General features: G+C 41.6%; 1 protein-coding gene across 1 annotated transcript in view; it reads left to right on the forward strand.

The window, feature by feature from the left end:
* LOC140733768 (PC3-like endoprotease variant B) overlaps nt 1–21,533 on the forward strand; it is a 2,072,848-nt gene that overhangs the window by 1,983,312 nt on the left and 68,003 nt on the right. Inside the window, 1 exon segment of the mRNA XM_073057521.1 lies at nt 4,495–4,628. Within this exon segment, the coding sequence (XP_072913622.1) occupies nt 4,495–4,628 (134 nt within the window).

Here is a 21,533-nt window from a genome sequence, read left to right on the forward strand (position 1 = left end):
CTTAAAACCTTTCAGTCTACCTTGTGCTTTTTCCTTTATAATCACAATGGCTCTCACACCTGCTCCCCGACACTCCCGGACTCTGGCACCCTGTAAGTCTCTTCCACAGTGCAGACAGATGCAAAGTGCCCATTCAGTTCACCTGCCACTTCTTTCTCTCTATGACCACATCACCTCCATTTTACTCTTTATATAACTGAAAAAAAAACTTTTGGTATCCTGCTTTTGGCTAGTTATTGACTAGTTTGCCCTCATATTTAATCTTTTCCCTCCTTATAGCTTTATTTAGTTGTCATTTGTTGGATTTTAAAATGTTCTCAATTATCCAACTTTGCACTCACTTTTGCTACCTTATATGCCCTTTCCTTGACTTTTTCTGCAGTCCTTACTGCTCTGCCCTCATGCCCACCAGTATCCCCCTCCAATCCACCTGGGCAAGCTCCTCTCTCATGCCTCTGTAATTCCCTTTATTCTATTGCAATACAAGTACATGTGACTTATGTTTCTCTCTCTCAAATTGCAGTATGAATTCAATCATATTATGATCACTGTCTCCTAAGGTTTCCTTTACATTAAGTTCCCTAATGAGATCTGGGTTATTACACAGCACCCAATGTATGACTAGGCTGCACTATTACTGTCACATGTATCGAGATACAGTGAAAAGCTGGTTTGGCATACTATTCATACAGATCAAATGTTGGTAAGTGTATCGTCATGCACGTTGGTGGAAGAAGCCTGAAGGCACACACTCAGAGACTCAGGAACATCTTCTTCCCCTCTGCCATCCGATTCCTAAATGGACATTGAACCCTTGGATACTACCTCACTGTTATTAATATACAGTATTTCCGTTTTTTGCACGGTTTTTAATCTATTCAATATATGTATACTGTAATTGATTTACTTGTTTATTTATTATAATTATTATTTTATTTTTTTCTCTTTGATATTATGTATTACATTGAACTGCTGCTGCTAAATTAGCAAATTTCATGTCACGTGATAATAAACCTGATTCTGATTCTGATTCTGAGATGGCCTTTCTTCTAGTAGGCTCATGCACAAGCTGCTCTAAAAACCCACCTCATAGGCATCGATCAAATTCCCTCTCTTGCAGTCCGACCCCATCTGGATTTTTCCAATATACTGGCATGCTGAATTCCCTCATTATAATTATGCCATTACCCTTATTACATGCCTTTTCCGGCTCCTATTGTAATCTCAACCCCACATCTTTGCTACTATTAGGATGCCAATATATGATTCTCCTAATGGCTTTTTTACCCTTGCAGTTTCCTAACTCCACCCACAATGAATTAGCATTCTCCAATCCTGCCTCACCTCTTTCTAAATGTGTAACTCCTTCAGATTTGTAACAGTTCCAGAGTAAAAGATATTTTGTTCTCCTTTACGCTGGTGTACTGGAAGTGACATTAATCTTGGATCTTGAATGAAAGAGTGTGTGAGTGTCAGTTGCTATTGGAAAGGACATAGAAACATAGAAAATAGGTGCAAGAGTAGGCCATTTGGCCCTTCGAGCCTGCACCGCCATTCAGTATGATCGTGGCTGATCATCCAACTCAGAACCCTGTACCTGCTTTCTCTCTATACCCCCTGATCCCTTTAGCCACAAGGGCCATATCTAACTTCCTCTTAAATATAGCCAATGAACCGGCCTCAACTGTTTCCTGTGGCAGAGAATTCCACAGATTCACCACTCTCTGTGTGAAGAAGTTTTTCCTCATCTCGGTCCTAAAAGCCTTCCCCTTTATCCTTAAACTATGACCCCTCGTTCTGGACTCCCCAACATCGGAAACAATCTTCCTGCATCTAGCCTGTCCAATCCCTTTAGAATTTTATACGTTTCAATAAGATCCCCCCTCAATCTTCAAAATTCCAGTGAGTATAAGCCTAGTCGATCCAGTCTTTCTTCATATGAAAGTCCTGCCATCCCAGGAATCAATCTGGTGAACCTTCTCTGTACTCCCTCTATGACAAGAATGTCTTTCCTCAGATTAGGGGACCAAAACTGCACACAATATTCTAGGTGCGGTCTCACCAAGGCCTTGTACAACTGCAGTAGAACCTCCCTGCTCCTGTACTCAAATCCTTTTGCTATGAATGCCAACATACCATTTGCCTTTTTCACCGCCTGCTGTACCTGCATGCCCACCTTCAATGACAGGTGTACAATGACACCCAGGTCTTGTTGAATCTCCCCTTTTCCTAATCGGCTACCATTCAGATAATAATCTGTTTTCCTGTTCTTGCAACCAAAGTAGATAACCTCACATTTATCCACATTAAATTGCATCTGCCATGAATTTGCCCGCTCACCTAACCTATCCAAGTCACCCTGCATCCTCTTAGCATCCTCCTCACAGCTAACACCACAGCCCAGCTTCGTGTCATCCGCAAACTTGGAGATGCTGCATTTAATTCCCTTGTCTAAATCATTAATATATATTGTAAACAACTGGGGTACCAGCACTGAGCCTTGCGGTACCCCACTAGTCACGGCCTGCCATTCTGAAAAGGTCCCGTCTACTCCCACTCTTTGCTTCCTGTCTGCCAACCAATTCTCTATCCACATCAATACCATACCCCCAATACCATGTGCTTTAAGTTTGCACACTAATCTCCTGTGTGGGACTTGTCAAAAGCCTTTTGAAAATCTAAATATACAACATCCACTGGCTCTCCCCTATCCACTCTACTAGTTACATCTTCAAAAAATTCTATAAGATTCGTCAGACATGACTTTCCTTTCACAAATCCATGCTGACTTTGTCCGATGATTTCACCTCTTTCCAAATGTGCTGTTATCACATCTTTGATAACCGACTCTAGCATTTTCCCCACCACCGATGTCAGACTAACCGGTCTATAATTCCCCAGTTTCTCTTTCCTTCCTTTTTTAAAAAGTGGGGTTACATTAGCCACCCTCCAATCCTCAGGAACTAATCCAGAATCTAAGGAGTTTTTAAAAATTATCACTAATGCATCCACTATTTCTTGAGCTACTTCCTTAAGCACTCTGGGATGCAGATCATCTGGCCCTGGGGATTTATCTGCCTTTAATCCCTTCAATTTACCTAACACCACTTCCCTACTAACATGTATTTCCCTCAGTTCCTCCATCTCACTAGACCCTCGGTCCTTACTATTTCCGGAAGATGATTTATGTCCTCCTTAGTGAAGATAGAACCAAAGTAGTTATTCAATTGGTCTGCCATGTCTTTGTTCCCTATGATCAATTCACCTGTTTCTGACTGTAAAGGACCTACATTTGTCTTGACCAATCTTTTTCTTTTCATGTATCTATAAAAGCTTTTACAGTCAGTTTTTATGTTCCCTGCCAGCTTTCTCTCATAATCTTTTTTTCCCTTTCCTAATTAATCCCTTTGTCCTCCTCTGCTGGTCTCTGAATTTCTCCCAGTCCTCAGGTGTGTCGCTTTTTTTTTCTAATTTATATGTTTCTTCTTTGGACTTGATACTATCCCTAATTTCCCTTGTCAGCCACGGGTGCACTACCTTCCCTGGTTTATTCTTTTGCCAAACTGGGATGAACAATTGTTGTATTTCATCCATGCAATCTTTAAATGCTTGCCATTGCATATCCACTGTCAACCCTTTAAGTATCATTTGCCAGTCCATCTTAGCTAATTCACGTCTCATACCTTCAAAGTTACCCTTCTTTAAGTTCAGAACCTTTGTTTCTGAATTAACTATGTCACTCTCCATCTTAATGAAGAATTCCACCATATTATGGTCACTCTTACCCAAGATGCCTCGCATGACAAGATTGCTAACTAACCCTTCCTCATTGCTCAATACCCAATCTAGAATGGCCTGCTCTCTAGTTGGTTCCTCGACATGTTGGTTCAGAAAACCATCCCGCATACCTTCCAAGAAATCCTCTTCCTCAGCACCCTTACCAATTTGGTTCACCCAATCTATATGTAGATTGAAGTCACCCATTATAACTACTGTTCCTTTTTTGCACGCATTTCTAATTTCCTGTTTAATGCCATCCCCAACCTCACTACTACTGTTAGGTGGCCTGTACACAACTCCCACCAGTGTTTTCTGCCCCTTAGTGTTATGCACCTCTACCCATGTCGATTCCACATCCTCCAGTCCTTCCTTTCTATTGCGTTAATCTCCTCTCTAACCAGCAATGCTACCCCACCTCCTTTTCTTTCCTGTCTATCCCTCCTGAATATTGAATATCCCTGGATGTTGAGCTCCCATCCTTGGTCACCCTGGAGCCATGTCTCTGTGACCCCAACTATATCATATTCATTAATAACTATCTGCACATTCAGTTCATCCACCTTGTTATGAATGCTCCTCGCATTGACACACAAAGCCTTCAGGCTTGTTTTCACAACACTCTTAGCCCTTATACAATTATGTTGAAAAGTGGACGAATGACCAGCATAAGGATGCACATCTGGGCTTTTTCACTGACGCCTGGCTTTTTCACAGGATCAACTGCAGATGCAAATCTGAAGGAAGGTCTCCAGAAGAATGAAGAAAAGCTGTTGGATGAGGATGAATTCATCTTGGACAACATCGCAAGAGTAGATGTTGATGATATTCCCCTTGTTTCCCAGCAGAAGGTATGAATGGCCTGTTTCTGTGCTGTCGCGCTATTTGACTCTAGGAGGTACAGTCGGCCCTCCTTATCCACGGATTCCGTATGCACGGATTCAGCCAACCGCAGACCAAGAAAACCCGGAAATTCTCTCTCCAGCACTCGTTGTTTGAACATGTACACACTATTTTTTCTTGTCATTATTCCCTAAACAATACAGTATAACAACTACTTACACAGCATTTACATTGTATTAGGTATTATAAGCAGTCTAGAGATGATTTAAAAGTACAGGCAGTCCCCGGGTTATGAACGAGCTCCGTTCCTGAGTCTGTCTTTAAGTCGGATTTGAAGTCAGAACAGGTACATCCGGTATTATTTAACGTCAGTTAGTCAAATATTTGTCTTATTATATAGTATATATTTTACCTTTCTATGCATATAAAACAGTTAAGAAACATATGTACTTCAATAATTAAACCACTGCGTTGCTTAGTAATAATTGTAGCTTTCATCGGGGCAGGGCCATTCTCATGCTCCATTAAAATTGTTCTGATCGTTGACCGACGTAGCCTAACGATTTTCCAATGACCAATGGCATTTCACCTCTTTCTGATTGCTTTATTACTTCCACTTTATTTTCAATCGTGATCATGATTATTTTTGTGAACAGAAACACTGCAGATTCAGACCTCAGGCGCCAAGTCCTAATGTCAACCTCACTGAGACAGGTTGAACAATGTCCTGGGTTCCACTGGGTCCTAAAGACCATCACATTGAGACAGGTTGAATAAGGGACTTGAGCATCCACATTTTTTGGTATCCACGGGGGATCCCAGAAACAATCCCCTGCAGATGAGGAGGGCCGACTGTACATTGCAATTTCTGTTGTTTAGTATGGAACCCGTGGTGAAAGGTGTGAATGGTCTGTGAGTGTCTGTGAGTATGGACACCTTGATGAAAGGTGTGAATGGTCTGTGAGTGTCTGTAAGTATGGACCCCATGATGAAAGGTGTGAGTGGTCTGTGAGTATGGACCCCATTATGAAAGGTGTGAATGGTCTGTGAGTGTCTGTGAGTATGGACACCTTGATGAAAGGTGTGAATGGTCTGTGAGTGTCTGTAAGTATGGACCCCATGATGAAAGGTGTGAGTGGTCTGTGAGTATGGACCCCATTATGAAAGGTGTGAGTGGTCTGTGAGTGTCTGTGAGTATGGACCCCATGATGAAAGGTGTGAATGGCCTGTGAGTGTCTGTTCTGTAGAGCTCTCTGACTCTAGGAGGTACATTGCCATCTCAATTGTTTTTTTATGGAACCCATTACCACATTACTTCCTGCTTGAAACTGTGTGATCACTCAAGTCGAGTGTGATGTTCTCTTGTGAGGTTATTCCCTTAATGGAGAATGCCTATGCGGGTCTTTGTTTAACCTGGGGAGACAGCCAGCATGTAGTCCTTGACAGATCAGTGTCAGAGTGCAATGGCAGGGAATACAAGATAGCTGGGGATTCTTCACTACCGCAGCCTTCGCCACCTTCACTGCCATTGTGATGTGTCATCATGTTCTACCAGCTCCACCGATAAGGTCTTGGTGAGATCACCATTTGTTTGGAAGCTCTGCCTTGAACTTACTGCCATGGGTGACCCTAACAGCAGCTAAGGTCGAGATGGCATCACTCTCGGGATCTCAGGAACTCATAAAGCTCGAGGCGAGCTTTATTATGACAAGGCGATGATACTTAGAGAAGGTCCTGCTTGTAGGGTTATGTCATAAAGCAGAAAAATGCAGGAAGGTGAAGACAAAAGAAAAGTTGTCTTATCAGAATTTATTTACTGAGATGTATTTCAGGTGTGATATTGAAATTTGAATGACTGATTAGCAGATGAATGAAGGAACAATGGAGGTTTCAGTGGGAGGGAAGTGTAGGGTTGATCTTTCAGTAGGTTGTTATATTATTTGTCAATAATAATTTCATTATTTTCTAACATATTTGTGGTAATATTATTTTATGTGTTGTGTGAGTTTATGTAAGATGTTTTGCACTTTGGTCTGGAGGAAAGTTGTTTCATTTTGTAGTATACATGTAAAGGGTTGAATGTTAATAAACTGAACTTAAATTTGAATTTTAACTCAAAAGGTTGGGTCAACATCATGGGTTGAAGGGCCTGTACTGCTCTATACTGTTCGATGTTCAATGTTCCATATTCAAAGGTCAGATAAACACAAGCATTCTGAATTGTAGTGTTACATAGGACAGGGAGTTAGTGAACATTATAACTGATCAAAATCAGGTTTATTATCACTGACATATGCTATGATTTTTTTGTCTTGTGGCAGTAGTACAGTCTAATACATGAATAAATACTGTAAGTTACAATAAGAAATACTGTAAATCAAAATAAATAATTAGTGCAAAAACAGCAAAATAGTGAAGCAGTGTTCATGTATCGTTCTGAAATATGGTTCATTTGAGGAAACAACCTGTGAGGTCTATCTTGTGGCTCTTGTACCTCCTCATTAGGTACAGGAGGTACCTCATTGATATTGCACGGTAGCATAGTGGTTAGCACAATGCTTTACAATACAGGAGCACCAGGTTCACCAGGTTCATTTCCTGCTGCAGTCTAAGGAGTTTGTATGATTCTCTGGGATCCCACCTGGTGCTCCAGTTTCCTCCCACAGTCCAAAGAAGTACCGGTAAATAAGTTAATTGGTCCATAAGACCATAAGACATAGGAGCAGAATTAGGCCATCTTGCCCATTCAAACATAGCTGATACTTTTTATTTATCTCCTCCTCAACCCCATTTCCTGGCTTTCTCCCCGTAACCTTTGATGCCATGTCCAATCAAGAACCTATCATCCTCTGTCACAAACACACCCAACAACCTGGCCTCCACAGCTGCATGTGGCAATAAATTCTACAAATTCGCCACCCTTTGGCAAAAGAAATCTCTCGGCATCTCTGGTTTGAAAGGGTGCCCCTCTATCCTGAGGCTGTGCCCTCTTGTCCTAGACTCCCCCACCATGGGAAACATCCTTTCCCCATCTACTCTGTCTAGGCCTTTCAACATTTGAGAGGTTTCAATGAGATCACCCCTTATCCTTCTGAATTGCAGGATGTACAGACCCAGAGCCATCAAACATTTCAAATACGATAACCCTTTCATTTCTTGGATCATCCTTTTCAACCTTCTCCAATGCCACCACAACTCTTCGAAGATGAGGTGTCCAAAACTGTTCACAACACTCAAGGTGAGGCCTCACCAGTGTCTTACAAAGCCTCAGCATCATATCCTTGCTCTGTTATTCTAGACCTCTTGAAATGAATGCTAACATGGCATTTGCCTTCCTCACCACCTGAGGAAGTTAACCTTCAGGGTGTTCTGCACAAGGACTCCCAAGTCCCTCTGCATCTCAGATTCCTGGATTTTCTCTCTGTTTAGAAAATAGTCCGCACATTTACTTGTACTAGCAAAGTGCATGACCATGCATTTTCCACCTTTGTATTTCAATTGCCACTTTTTTGCCCATCCTCCTAATCTGTCTAAGTCCTTTGGCATCCTACCTGTTTCCTCAGCACTACCTGCCCCTCCACCCATCCTCATATCATCTGCAAACTTGGTAACAAAGCCATCTATTCCCTCATCTAAATCATTGATATACAGCATAAAAAGAAGTGGTCCCAACACCGACCCCTACAGAACACCACCAGTCACTGGCAGACAACCAGAAAAGGATCCTTTTATTCCCACTCTCTGCCTCCTACCAATCAGCCAATGCTGTAACCATGTCAGTAACTTCCCTGTAACGACATGGACTCTTAACTTGGTAAGCAGCATCATGTGTGGCACCATGTCAAAGGCCTTCTGAAAATCCAAATATACAACATCCACTACATCCCCTTTATCTTGTAATCTCTTCAAAGAATTCCAACAGGTTCATCAGGCAGGATTTTCCCTGAAGGAAACCGTGCTGACTTTGTACTATCTTGTCTTGTGTCACCAAGTACTCCATCACCTTATCCTTCACAATTGACTCTAATATCTTCCCAACCACTGAGGTGAGACTAACTGGTTTATATTTTCTTTCCTGCTGTCTTCCTTATTTGGAGAAGGAAGTCTGAGAATCAGAACGGGAGTGTTGTGGGAGCCATTTGATGTTTTCTTCTCACCGGGGTTAAGAGAGGTGGGACTGCGCAAGTGTGTGACATTGGGCAGTGAAGCGTGGAAGATTTAAAAGAAACACAGCCTTATACAGCGGGCAGCATCGTTTGCGGGCAGCAGAGTGAGTCGGGAGCAGACTGAAGGCTTAAGGGCTTTGGCTCAACGGGCTTAGGTGGAAACGAGCGAGGCAATTTAAGTATAGTTTTCAATTTTTCCTGTTATTTGAGGAAAGGGGGAATTATGAGTGTGAGGGCAGTTTGCTGTTCTTGGTGTCAGATGTGGGAGGTCCTGGAGTCTCCTGGCATCCCGGACGGCTACATCCGCACCTGGTGCACTGAGCTGCAACTCCTGAGGGACCGTGTTAGGGAACTGGAGCTGCAGCTTGATGACCTTCGTCTGGTCAGGGAGAGTGAGGAGTTGATCGAGAGGAGTTACAGGCAGGTGGTCACTCCAGGGCCATGGGGGACAGACAAGTGGGTCATGGTTAGGAGAGGGAAGGGGAAGAGTCAGGTACTAGAGAGTACCCCTGTGGCTGTACCCCTTGACAATAAGTACTCCTGTTTGAGTACTGTTGGGGGGGGGGTGGCAGCCTACCTGGGGGAAGCAACAGTGGCTGTGTCTCTGGCACAGAGTCCAGCCCTGTAGCTCAGAAGGGTAGGGAAAGGAAGAGGAAGGCAGTAGTGATATAGTTAGGGGGTCAGATAGGCGATTCTGTGGACACAATCAGGAGACCCGGATGGTAGTTTGCCTCCCTGGTGCCAGGGTCCAGGATGTTTCTGATCGCGTCCAAGATATCCTGAAGTGGGAGGGTGAGGAGCCAGAGGTCGTGGTACATATGGGTACCAATGACATAGGTAGGAAAAGGGAAGAGGTCCTGAAAGGAGAATATAGGGAGTTAGGAAGGGAGTTGAGAAGAAGGACCGCAAAGGTAGTAATCTCCGGATTACTGCCTGTGCCACGCGACAGTGAGAGTTGGAATGGAATGAGGTGGAGGATAAATGCGTGGCTGAGGGATTGAAGCAGGGGGCAGGGATTCAAGTTTCTAGATCATTGGGACTTCTTTTGGGGCAGGGGTGACCTGTACAAAAAGGACGGGTTAGACTTGAATCCCAGGGGGACAAATATCCTGGCAGGGATATTTGCTAAGGCTACTGGGGAGACTTTAAACTAGAATGTTTGGGGGGTAGGAATCAAATTGAAGAGACTAGGAGAGAGGAGGTTAATTCACAAATAGAGAAAGCTTGTAGACAGTGTGTGAGGGAGCATAGGCAGGTGATAGAGAAGGGGAGCGCTCAGACCGAAGATGTAGGGGAGAAGAAAGAAAAAGAAGATAGTAAAGTTGTTTGCACTGTTAGGGATAAACAGAGAGTAAGAGGTGGACAATTTCTTAAATGCATTTATTTTAACGCTAGGAGCATTGTAAGAAAGGTGGATGAGCTTAGAGCATGGATTGATACCTGGAAATATGATGTTGTAGCTATTAGTGAAACATGGTTGCAGGAGGGGTGTGATTGACAACTAAATGTTCCTGGATTTCGTTGCTTCAGGTGTGATAGAAGAGGAGGGACAAGAGGGGGAGGTGTTGCATTGTTTGACAGTGAAAATATTACAGCGGTGCTTTGGCAGAATAGATCAGAGGGCTTGTCTAGGGAGACTATTTGGGTGGAATTGAGGAATGGGAAAGGTGTGGTAACACTTAGAGGGGTGTATTATAGACCATCTAATGGGGAGCAAGAATTGGAGGAGCAAACTTGTAAGGAGATAGCAGATATTTGTAGTAAGCACAAGGTTGTGATTGTGGGCGATTTTAATTTTCCGCACATAGACTGGGAAGCCCATTCTGTAAAAGGGCTGGATGGTTTGGAGTTTGTAAAATGTGTGCAGGATAGTTTTTTGCAGCAATACATAGAGGTACCAACTAGAGAAGGGGCAGTGTTGGATCTCCTGTGAGGGAATGAAATACCGTAGGTCAGGTGATGGAGCTTTTTGTGTTGGGGAGCTCTTTGGGTCCAGTGATCACAATGCCATTAGTTTCAATATAATTATGGAGAAGGATAAATCTGGACTCAGGGTTGAGATTTTTGATTGGAGAATGGCTAACTTTGAGGAGATATGAAAGGATTTAGAAGGAGTGGATTGGGGACAATTTGTTTTATGGGAAGGATGTAATAGAGAAATGGAGGTTATTTGAAGGTGAAATTTTGAGGGTACAGAATCTTTATGTTCCCGTTATGTTGAAAGGAAAGGTTTGAGAGAGCCATGGTTTTCAAGGGATATTGGAAACTTGGTTTGGGAAAAGAGAGATATCTACAATTAATATAGGCAGCATGGAGTAAATGAGGTGCTCAGGAATATAAAGAATGTAAAAAGAATCTTAAGAAAGAAATTAGAAAAACTAAAAGAAGATGTGAGGTTGCTTTGGCAAGTAAGGTGAAAATAAATCCAAAGGGTTTCTACAGTTATATTAATAGCAAAAGGATAGTGAGGGATAAAATTGGTCCCTTAGAGAATCAGAGTGGACAGCTATGTGTGGAGCCGAAAGAGATGGGGGAGATTTTGAACAATTTCTTTTCTTCGGTATTCACTAAGCAGAAGGATATTGAATTGTGTAAGGTAGGGGAAACAAATAGGGAAGTTATGGAAACTATGATGATTAAAGAAGAGGAAGTATTAGAGCTTTTAAAGAATATAAAACTGGATAAATCTCCGGATCCTGACAAGATATTCCCTAGGACCTTGAGGGAGGTTAGTGTAGAAATAGGAGGGGATCTGACAGAAATATTTAAAATGTCATCAGAAACAGGGATGGTGTCAGAGGATTAGCGTATTGCTCATGTGGTTCCATTGTTTAAAAAGGGTTCTAAGAGTAAACCTAGCAATTATCGGCCTGTCAGTTTGACGTCAGTGGTGGGCAGATTAATGGAAAGTATACTCAGAGAGATACATAATTATCTGGATAGACAGAGTTTGATTAGGAACATGGATTTGTGCGTGGAAGAGCATGTTTGACAAATCTTTTTGAATTTTTTGAAGAGGTTACTAGGAAAGTTAATGAAGGTAAAGCAGTGGATGTTGTCTATATGGACTTCAGTAAGGCCTTTGACAAGGTTCCACATGGAAGGTTAGTTAGGAAGGTTCAATTGTTAGGTATTAATATTGAAATAGTAAAATGGATTCAACAGTGGCTGGATGGGAGATGCCAGAGAATAGTGGTGGATAACTGTTGGTCAGGTTGGAGGCTGGTGAAGAGTGGTGTGCCTCAGGGATCTGTACTGGGTCCAATATTGTTTATCATATACATTAATGATCTGGATGATGGGGTGGTAAATTGGATTAGTAAGTATGCAGATGATACTAAGGTAGGTGGCGTTGTGGATAATGAAGTAGGTTTTCAAAGTTTGCAGAGAGATTTAGGTCAGTTAGAAGAGTGGGCTGAAAGATGGCAGATGGAGTTTAATGCAGATAAGTGTGAGGTGCTACATTTTGGTAGGAATAATCCAAATAGGACATACATCGTAAATGGTAGGGCATTGAAGAATACAGTAGAACAGTGTGATCTAGGAATAATGGTGCATAGTTCCCTAAAGATGGAATCTCATGTGGATAGGGTGGTAAGAAAGCTTTTGGTATGCTGGTCTTTATAAATCAGAGTATTGAGTATAGGAGTTGGGATGTAATGTTAAAATTGTACAAGGCATTGGTGAGTCCAAATTTGGAGTATTGTGTACAGTTCTGGTCACCGAATTATAGGAAAGATATCAATAAAATAGAGAGAGTACAGAGAAGATTTACTAGAATGCTACCTGGGTTTCAGCACCTAAGTTACAGAGAAAGGTTGAACAAGTTAGATCTTTATCCTTTGGAGCATAGAAGGTTGAGGGGGTACTTGCTAGAGGTATTTAAAATTATGAGGGGGATAGAGTTGACGTGGATAGGCTTTTTCCATTGAGAGTAGGGGAGATTCAACAAGAGGACATGAGTTGAGAGTTAAGGGACAAATGTTTAGGGGTAACACGAGGAGGAACTTCTTTACTCAGAGAGTGGTAGCTGTGTGGAATGAGCTTCCACCAGAAGTGGTAGAGGCAGGTTCGGTATTGTCATTTAAAAAAAATTGGATAGGTTTATGGACAGGAAAGGAATGGAGGTTATGGGCTGAGTGTAGGTCGATGGGACTAGGTGAGAGTAAGTGTTCAACACAGACTAGAAGGACCGAGATGGCCTGTTTCCGTGCTGTAATTGTTATATGGTTACATGGTTATAAAAGAGTAGAGTAACATTTGCAATTTTCCAGTCCTCTGGCACCAATGCAGAGTCCAATGATTTTTGAAAGATCACTTCTAATGCCACCACAATCTCTAATGCTAACTCTTTCAGAATCCTAGAGTGTAGTACCTCTGGTCTGGGTGTCTTATGTACATTTAGGTCTGTTATGTACCCCCAGGGTTCATTTTCTTCTGTGAACTGTCACTTTAAAACACGGGGAGAATGCGACTGACTTTTGGACACTTGAATTTCTACTCATTTCAAAGTTGCTTGGTTACTATGGTGGAGAGAGGTGGAGTTATTTGATGAACAATCAAATGTTATGGTTTCTCTGCAGCTTGTTTACTTTTTACAAGGACACAGAGACACACACAGTCAGAGTCAAGATGGATTCGGTCAATGTAAGACAGCAGTGAGTCAGTCGCTGGTTTAAAGTTTCAGTAGCCCAAATGGTGTGAGTTGAGATCGATCCAGAGTATGATAATTATGACTCTCACAAGTGCTGCAACTGGAAGAAGTTTGCAGAGAAGAGAAGAGAGGAAGGTTTGAAACAGAAGAAGCCTAGTGAGAAATAGATCACTGTTTGGACTCTCTCTCCAAGTAGCCCGTGAGGGTGAGTTTGTTTCCATTCCGCTACGAAAGTGTGATTGTCACTTAGTTAATCTGCAGGTGTGGGTTCTCTGGTGAGGGGAAAACTTTTGTGAATACCATGTGTGTGTTTACCCTTTGTCTGGGTGTGGTAATTCACTGAAGAAAGGCACCCCTGTGACAAATCACTGTTGGAGTTATTTCGTATGTCGTGGAACTGGATAAGTGGTTATCACGTTGTGTGTGATTGGGGTAACCTTGTGGAATCTACCGGTGTGTCGACACTTGCCTGGGTGGTGGTTCCCTTGAAGATGATCCCCTTTGTGATGAGCTACTGTTGGTGATAATCCATACGTGGATTCTGTTTGAGTATCCTGTGGCCACCACTTTGGGATGTCCCTTAGCTGAATTCAGGTGTGGTACCACTTGTGTTGAAAGGATATTCGTTGAAGATCACTGTTAGTGATACTTCGTGTGTGGAGTGGAACAATTTCGGAGATAAAACCTACTGCTGTTGTTATTTTGTATAGCTGTTGTGGAATCTGTGGATTATCAACGTAATTCCTTCTCACAACATTTCCCTTTTTCTCCCAAACATTTCGCATTAATTAACCTGTGCATTTGAACTGAACTTTTCTTACCACACCATCATAAGACTGTATCACTTACCACCTAAGCTTGAAGAAGATTTGGGGGTTTATATATTTACACCTATATATGCGTAACACCGTTAACTCTGGATTTACCTGGTTTAAGTTACTATATGACGTAGTTACTAATAAAATAGTGTTTTGTTAACAGCAAAACCAGACTCCAGGTGTGTTCTATTGTAGCTGATACTTTTACAGGGCTGCATGTACGTAACAGCTCTTCCAGTTTTTTGAGCACCTTCTCTCTTGTGACAAGAATTGCACCCACTTCTCTTCCTTCACACACTACAACATCAGGCACACTGCTAGTGTCTTCCACAGTGAAGACGATGCAAAATACTTATTTAGTTCATCAGCCGTCTCCTTGTCCCCCGTTATTATTTCTCCTGCCTCATTTTCTAGCAGTCCTATATCCACTCTCTTTCTTCTTTTATTTTTAACATAGTTGAAAAGACATTTACTTAACACTTTGGTATTACTTGCTAGCTTGTTTTCATATTTCATCTTTTCCCTTCTAATGATTTTTTTAGTTGCTCTCTGTAGGCTTTTAAAAATGTTCTAATCCTCTATCTTTGCACAAATGTTTGCTTTGTTTTATGTCCTTTCTTTTGCTTTTACAATAGCGTTGACTTACCTCGACAGCCACAATTGTAGTATTTTACCGTTTGAGTATTTCTTCATTTTGGAAGGTCCTGCACCTTCCTCATTTTTCCCAGAAATGCACGCCATTGCTGCTCTGCTGACATCACTCCCATTTGGAGTATTGTGTTCAGTTCTGGTTGCTCATTATAGAAATGATGAGGAATCTTTTGGGAGCGTGTACAGGAGATTTGCCAGGATGCTGCCTGGATTAGAGAGCTAGTCTTCTGATGAGAGGCTGAGTAAGCTGGGGCTTTTCTCTTTGGACAGAAGGAGGATGAGTGGTGATTTGTCAGAGCTGTACAAAATGATAAAAGGCATCAATGGAATGGCTAGCCAGAGTTTTCCTCAGGGACAAGTGGTATATACAAGAGGGCTTAATTTTAAGGTGATTGGAGGAAAGGGTAAGTCACTGGTAAGTTTTTTACACAGAATGTGATGGGTGTATGGAACACCCTGTCAGGAGTGGCGGAAGAGCCATTAGAGGCATTTCAGAAACTTTTGGATAGGCACATGGATGATAGAAAAGTGTCAGAAGGAAGGGTTAGATTGGGTTATCAGGTCAGCACAATATCATGGGCTGAAGGGCCTGTACTGTATTCTATGTTCTATGTAACCAGATGATTAACCAGGCGACAAACAATTTGCTAAAATATTCAGCGAAACAGCATCTGTAGAGGGGAAGGAATTGTCAACCTTTCGATATGAGGCCCTGTGTCAGAATCGTCAACGTTTGGGGTTAAAACCTTGAATCAGAATGCCAACAGGTGCTTTGTTGTTCCATCTCTGAATTTCAACAGAACGAGTGGAAGCACTGGAACAATCTAAAGGCCATCTCTTCCATCACAATACAGGGAGTGGAACTCAGCACCCAGAAGCCACATACCAAATCATCAAGACTTCTGGATAGTTGCAAGAAGTTCCTGATGAAAGCTGTTGGCTCAAAATGTTAACTACTTATTCCCCTCCATAGATGTAGCTTGACCTGCTGAGTTCCTCCATTATCTTGTGTGTATGTTACTCTGGATAACTGAATAACAGGATATTTGAGTTTTAGAAACATAGAAAACCTACAGCACAATACAGGCCCTTCAGCCCACAAAGCTGTGCCGAACCTGTCTCTCCCTTAGAAATTACTAGGCTTGCCCATAGCCCTCTATTTTTCTAAGCTCCATGTACCTAGCCAAAAGTCTCTTAAAAGACCCTATTGTATCTGCCTCCACCACTGTTGCCAGCAGCCCATTCTACGTACTCACCACTCTCTGAATAAAAAACTTGCCCCTGACATCTCTTCTGTACCTACTCCCCAGCACCTTAAACCGGTACCCTCTTGTGGCAGCCATTTCAGTCCTGGGAAAAAGCCTTTGACTATCCACATGATCAATGCCTCTCATCGTCTTATACACCTCTATCAGGTCACCTCTCATCCTCCGTTGCTCCAAGGAGAAAAGGCCGAGTTCACTCAACCTATTTTTATAAGGCATGCTCCCCAATCCAGGCAACATCCTTGTAAATCTCCTCTGCACCCTTTCTATGTCTTCCACATCCTTCCTGTAGTGAGGCGACCAGAACTGAGCACAGTACTCCAAGTGGGGTCTGACCAGGGTCCTATATAGCTGCAACATTACCTCTTGGCTCCTAAATTCAATTTCACAATTGATGAAGTCCAATACACCATATGCCTTCTTATGCCTTTTACCATAATGACACTACAGTAAAGTTGCTTCTTCTGATATTACATTTATCAAATCAATTACATTTGATCGTTCTTCAATAGTAAAATGAGGATTGGTGAAGGAGCACAAAATAACTTTAGTATTTCAGCACTTAGAGTTAATTATAAACATGCCTTGAAGGACATGCTGGGCTCAGCTGTAACCCCCCCCCCCCCCCCATGAACCAAAGGCTAGATTGGGTTCAACCCTCCACAGCCATATCAGAGTCAAGGTGAACCCAAAATATCTGATTTATCTCCAAGTCAGCTCAGTAAATATTGGAGAATCAGAATCAGGTTTAATATCACTGGCATACATCGTGAAATTTGTTCCTTTAGGAAGCAGTACAATGCTGCCATACATAATGAAAAACTATAAATTACAAAAAGAAATATATATATATGAATTTAAATTAAGTAAGTATTGCAAAGATATTGAGGTAGTTTACATGGGTTCATTGTTCATTCAAAAATCTGATGATTGAGGGGAAAGAGCTATTCCTGAAATGTTGAGTGTACATCTTCAGGCTCCTGAATCTCCTCACTGAAGGTAGCAATGAGAAGAGGACCCTCCATACCAGATGATGATGCAATCTATCACAAGTCTCTTCACAGTGCATCTGTAAAAACTTGCAAGAGTCTTTGGTGACATACCATCTCCCCAAATTCCGAGTGAAATATGGCTACTGTTGTTTGTTAGGCAAATAACAAGTAACCGGAGGGCCTCAAGTTTGGTATCGTGAACAGCTCAGAAAATGTGGCCTGGTGGATGAAGAAAAAAAATTAGAAATATCTCCAAATTGGGGATAGGAACCAAACAAGTTAATAACAAATTGGCCAGCTAAATAAATCCCTTCTGCCTACACAATGTGCATGTCCTTCCACTTCCCTCACATTCATGTACCTACCTAAATACCTCTTGTCCCTGATGTATCTGCCTCTCCCACCACTCCAGGCAGCACATTCCAGTCACCCACCACTCTCTGTGTAAAATAATTTGACCCTTGCATCTCCTTTGAAATTACCCCTTCTCAACTTAAATGAATACCACCTGGTATTAGATATTTCTACCCTGGGAAAAAGATACTGTCTACTCCGTCTATGCCTCTCATAATCTCCATACAGCCTCCGCTGTTTCAGAGAAAACAACCCGAGCTTGTCCAGCCTCTCATGATAGTACATGCTCTCTAAGCCAGAGAGCATCTTGGTAAACCTGTTCTGCACCCTTTCTAAAGCATCGACATCCTTCCTATAATGGGGCAACTAGAACTGTATGCAATGCTCCAGATGTGGCCTAACTGGGGCTTTATAAAGTGTAACATTACCACCTGACTTTTGAACTTAATGCCCCTGAATAATGCTGAACGGAAAAGTGGAAGTTTATTTATAAATAAAATACTTATTTTTATTAGCACTGTTACTGCGTGGGACATAGATAGATAGATAGATAGATAGATAGATACTTTATTCATCCCCATGGGGAAATTCAACTTTTTTCCAATGTCCCATACACTTGTTGTAGCAAAACTAATTACATACAATACTTAACTCAGTAAAAAAAAATATGATATGCATCTAAATCACCATCTCAAAAAGCATTAATAATAGCTTTAAAAAGTTCTTAAGTCCTGGCGGTAGAATTGTAAAGCCTAATGGCATTGGGGAGTATTGACCTCTTCATCCTGTCTGAGGAGCATTGCATCGATAGTAACCTGTCGCTGAAACTGCTTCTCTGTCTCTGGATGGTGCTATGTAGAGGATGTTCAGAGTTATCCATAATTGACCGTAGCCTACTCAGCGCCCTTCGCTCAGCTACCGATGTTAAACTCTCCAGTACTTTGCCCACGACAGAGCCCGCCTTCCTTACCAGCTTATTAAGACGTGAGGCGTCCCTCTTCTTAATGCTTCCTCCCCAACACGCCACCACAAAGAAGAGGGCGCTCTCCACAACTGACCTATAGAACATCTTCAGCATCTCACTACAGACATTGAATGACGCCAACCTTCTTAGGAAGTACATTCGACTCTGTGCCTTCCTGCACAAGGCATCTGTGTTGGCAGACATATCTATATTTTTATTAAGATAATGTGGCCATTATCTCATAAGTCTTCTCTTCCAGTCAAGGTGGCACTGAACTGCAGTCTACATCAAGGTGTACAAGATAATAAGAGGCATACTGAAGATCAAGTGAATAGCCAGAGATGTTGTCTGGAAAGTCTCGGGACAAATGAGAAATATGAGAGGGCATAACTTCAGGGTGATTGGAGGAAAGTATAGGGGGATGTCAGAAGTTTTTTCATACAGAGAGTGGTGGGTGTGTGGAATGCTCTGCTGGGATGGTGATTGGGGCAGATACATTAAGAACATTCAAGAAACTCTTGGATAGGCACATGGATGATGGAATATGGTGGGATAAGTAGGAGTGAAGTTTTAGGTTGATCTTAAAGTACATTTAAAGGTGGCACAGCATTGTGAACAAGATACCAGATATTTAGTTTTAACTTTATCTGTGTTGTATTCTGAAAATTTCTACAAAATATACAGTTTTTATTTCACCTATGCAAATCAGGTTAATTGGAAAATAGATTTACTTTAAAATATGAAAGTAATAAATTTAATTTTCATAAATTTGCAAATATACAGTTTTTGTGCTTAGTGTATTAATCTATTATGCTAATAGTATCTCATTTGCATTGCCTAATTGGGATGTCTTAAAAATAGAATTTTGTGGAAAATGCAACAGCCAAAGTGCCTTTCTTTGCAAAACATAGAAAGTATAAACTTTAGATTATTAAGGGTATCATTGTAATAATTGGGCTAATTAGTATGAGTTTGCATAATTCAGATTTTTAATAAGGAAACAGAAGTTCCTCCACATTTCATTATGCTCCAGTTATGTCTAATTTGATTAAATGAAGGGAAAACACAAGAATTGATGGCACTGGTAACTTTTCAAAGATATTAGGAACCATTTTAAATCAACTTTAGTAATTTTAAGATATTCATTGGGTCTTATTCTGGAAGAAGATGGCAACTGTGAGCCATGACTTACAGATTGCTGTGAAAGCATTTCAAACTATTCTCTTACTTAGAAGTTTGTGAAGATTTGGCATGACATCAAAAACTTTGAAAAGCTTCTGTAGCTGTGTGGTGAAGAGTACATTGACTGGTTGCATCACAGTCTCATATGGAAACACCAATGCCCTTGAGTGGAAAGCCCTACATAAAGTAGTGGATATGACCCAGTCCATCACAAGTAAAGCTCTCCCCACCATTGAGCACATCTACATTGACGTCTATCACAGGAAAGCTGCATCCATCAATACGCAGGCCATGTTCTCTTCTCTGTGTTGTTATCAGGAATAAGGTAGAGGAACCCCAGGATCCACAGTACCATGTTTAGGAACAGTTATTACCCCTCAACCATTCGACTCTTGAACCAGTGAGGATAACTTCACTGAACTTTACTCGTTCCATCACTGAACTGTTCCCCCAACCAATGGACTCACTTTCAAGGACTCTTCATCTCATGTTCTTGATATTTATTGCTCATTTCTTTATTACTATTTTTTCTTTGTATTCACAGTTTGTTATCTTTTGCACAAGGGTTATTTGTCCTGTGGGGTGTGCTCTTTCATTGATTCTATTGTGGTAATTGGGTTTATTAAGTATGCCTGCAAGAAAGTGAATCTCAGGGTTGTATGCGGTGACAAAAATATACTTTAATAATAAATTTACTTTGAACAAACATAACTGCTATGGCCTTTGTGTGAGGGCCTTTTTGCCTTGCTGTTCCTGATAGGCAGTTGTGGATTCAAATGGTTGGTTTAGTTCCCTCTTTCTGAACCTTTGCTTTGTGTAAGCGTGACCTTTAATCTGACCCAGCACCTCTTCATTTACTGACTGGGAAGCAGAAACTCACAGACCAAGTAGAACGATATAGAGCACAATGTCTACCGTGGAGGGCATTCTAACTGGTTGTATCACCTTCTGGATACACTGCACAGAATCAGAAAAGCTCACATATCAAGTTGATAGGTATAGGATACAATGTCTACTGATGTACCTTGGAGAACATTCCTTCTGGTATGGAGGGGCCAATGCACAGGACTGGAAAAAGCTGCAGAGTGCTGTAAACTCAGACAACTCCATTATGGGCATCCCCATCATCAAGAGATCTTCAAAAGGCAATGCCTCAGAAAGGCAGCATCTGTCATTAAAGACCCCCATCACCCAGGACATGCCCTTTTCACATTGCTCTCATCAAGGAGGAGCTACAGGAGCCTGAAGGCACACAATTAATGTTTCAGGAACAGCTTCTTCCTCTCCGCCATCAGATGTTTAAAAATTATTTATTTAACTATTGAGATACAGTCCTTTGAGCCACACCACCCAACAACCCGCCATTTAACACCAGCCTAATCACAGGATAATTTATAATGAGTAATTAACCGTCCCTAGCAGAGTTATTTAAATCATCCTTAGAGACAGCGGAACTACTAGAAAATTGGAGGATAGCCAATGTTGTTCCATTGTTTAAAAAAAAGGTTTAAACATAAACCAGGAAATTATATACTGGTGAGTCTGACATCAGTCGTGGGAAAGCTATTGGAAGGAATTTTAAAGGCCCGGATATATAAATATTTGGATAGACATAGACTGATTAAGGGTAGTCAGCATTGCTTCATGCATTGTAAGTCATGTCTAGCCAACCTTAGAGAGTGTTTTGAGGAAGTTACCAGGAAAGTGGATGAAGGCAAGGAAATGGTGTTGCCTACATAGACTTTAGTAAGGCATTTGACAAGGTCCCGCATGGGAGGCTGGTCAAGGAGCTTCAGTCACATAGCGTTCAGGTTCAGGTAGTAAATTGGAATAGACATTGACTTTGTGGGAGAAGCCAAAGAATCAG

This window comes from Hemitrygon akajei, chromosome 9 (genome assembly GCF_048418815.1).
Source record: "Hemitrygon akajei chromosome 9, sHemAka1.3, whole genome shotgun sequence".
In the NCBI taxonomy this organism is placed as follows: Eukaryota; Metazoa; Chordata; class Chondrichthyes; order Myliobatiformes; family Dasyatidae; genus Hemitrygon; species Hemitrygon akajei.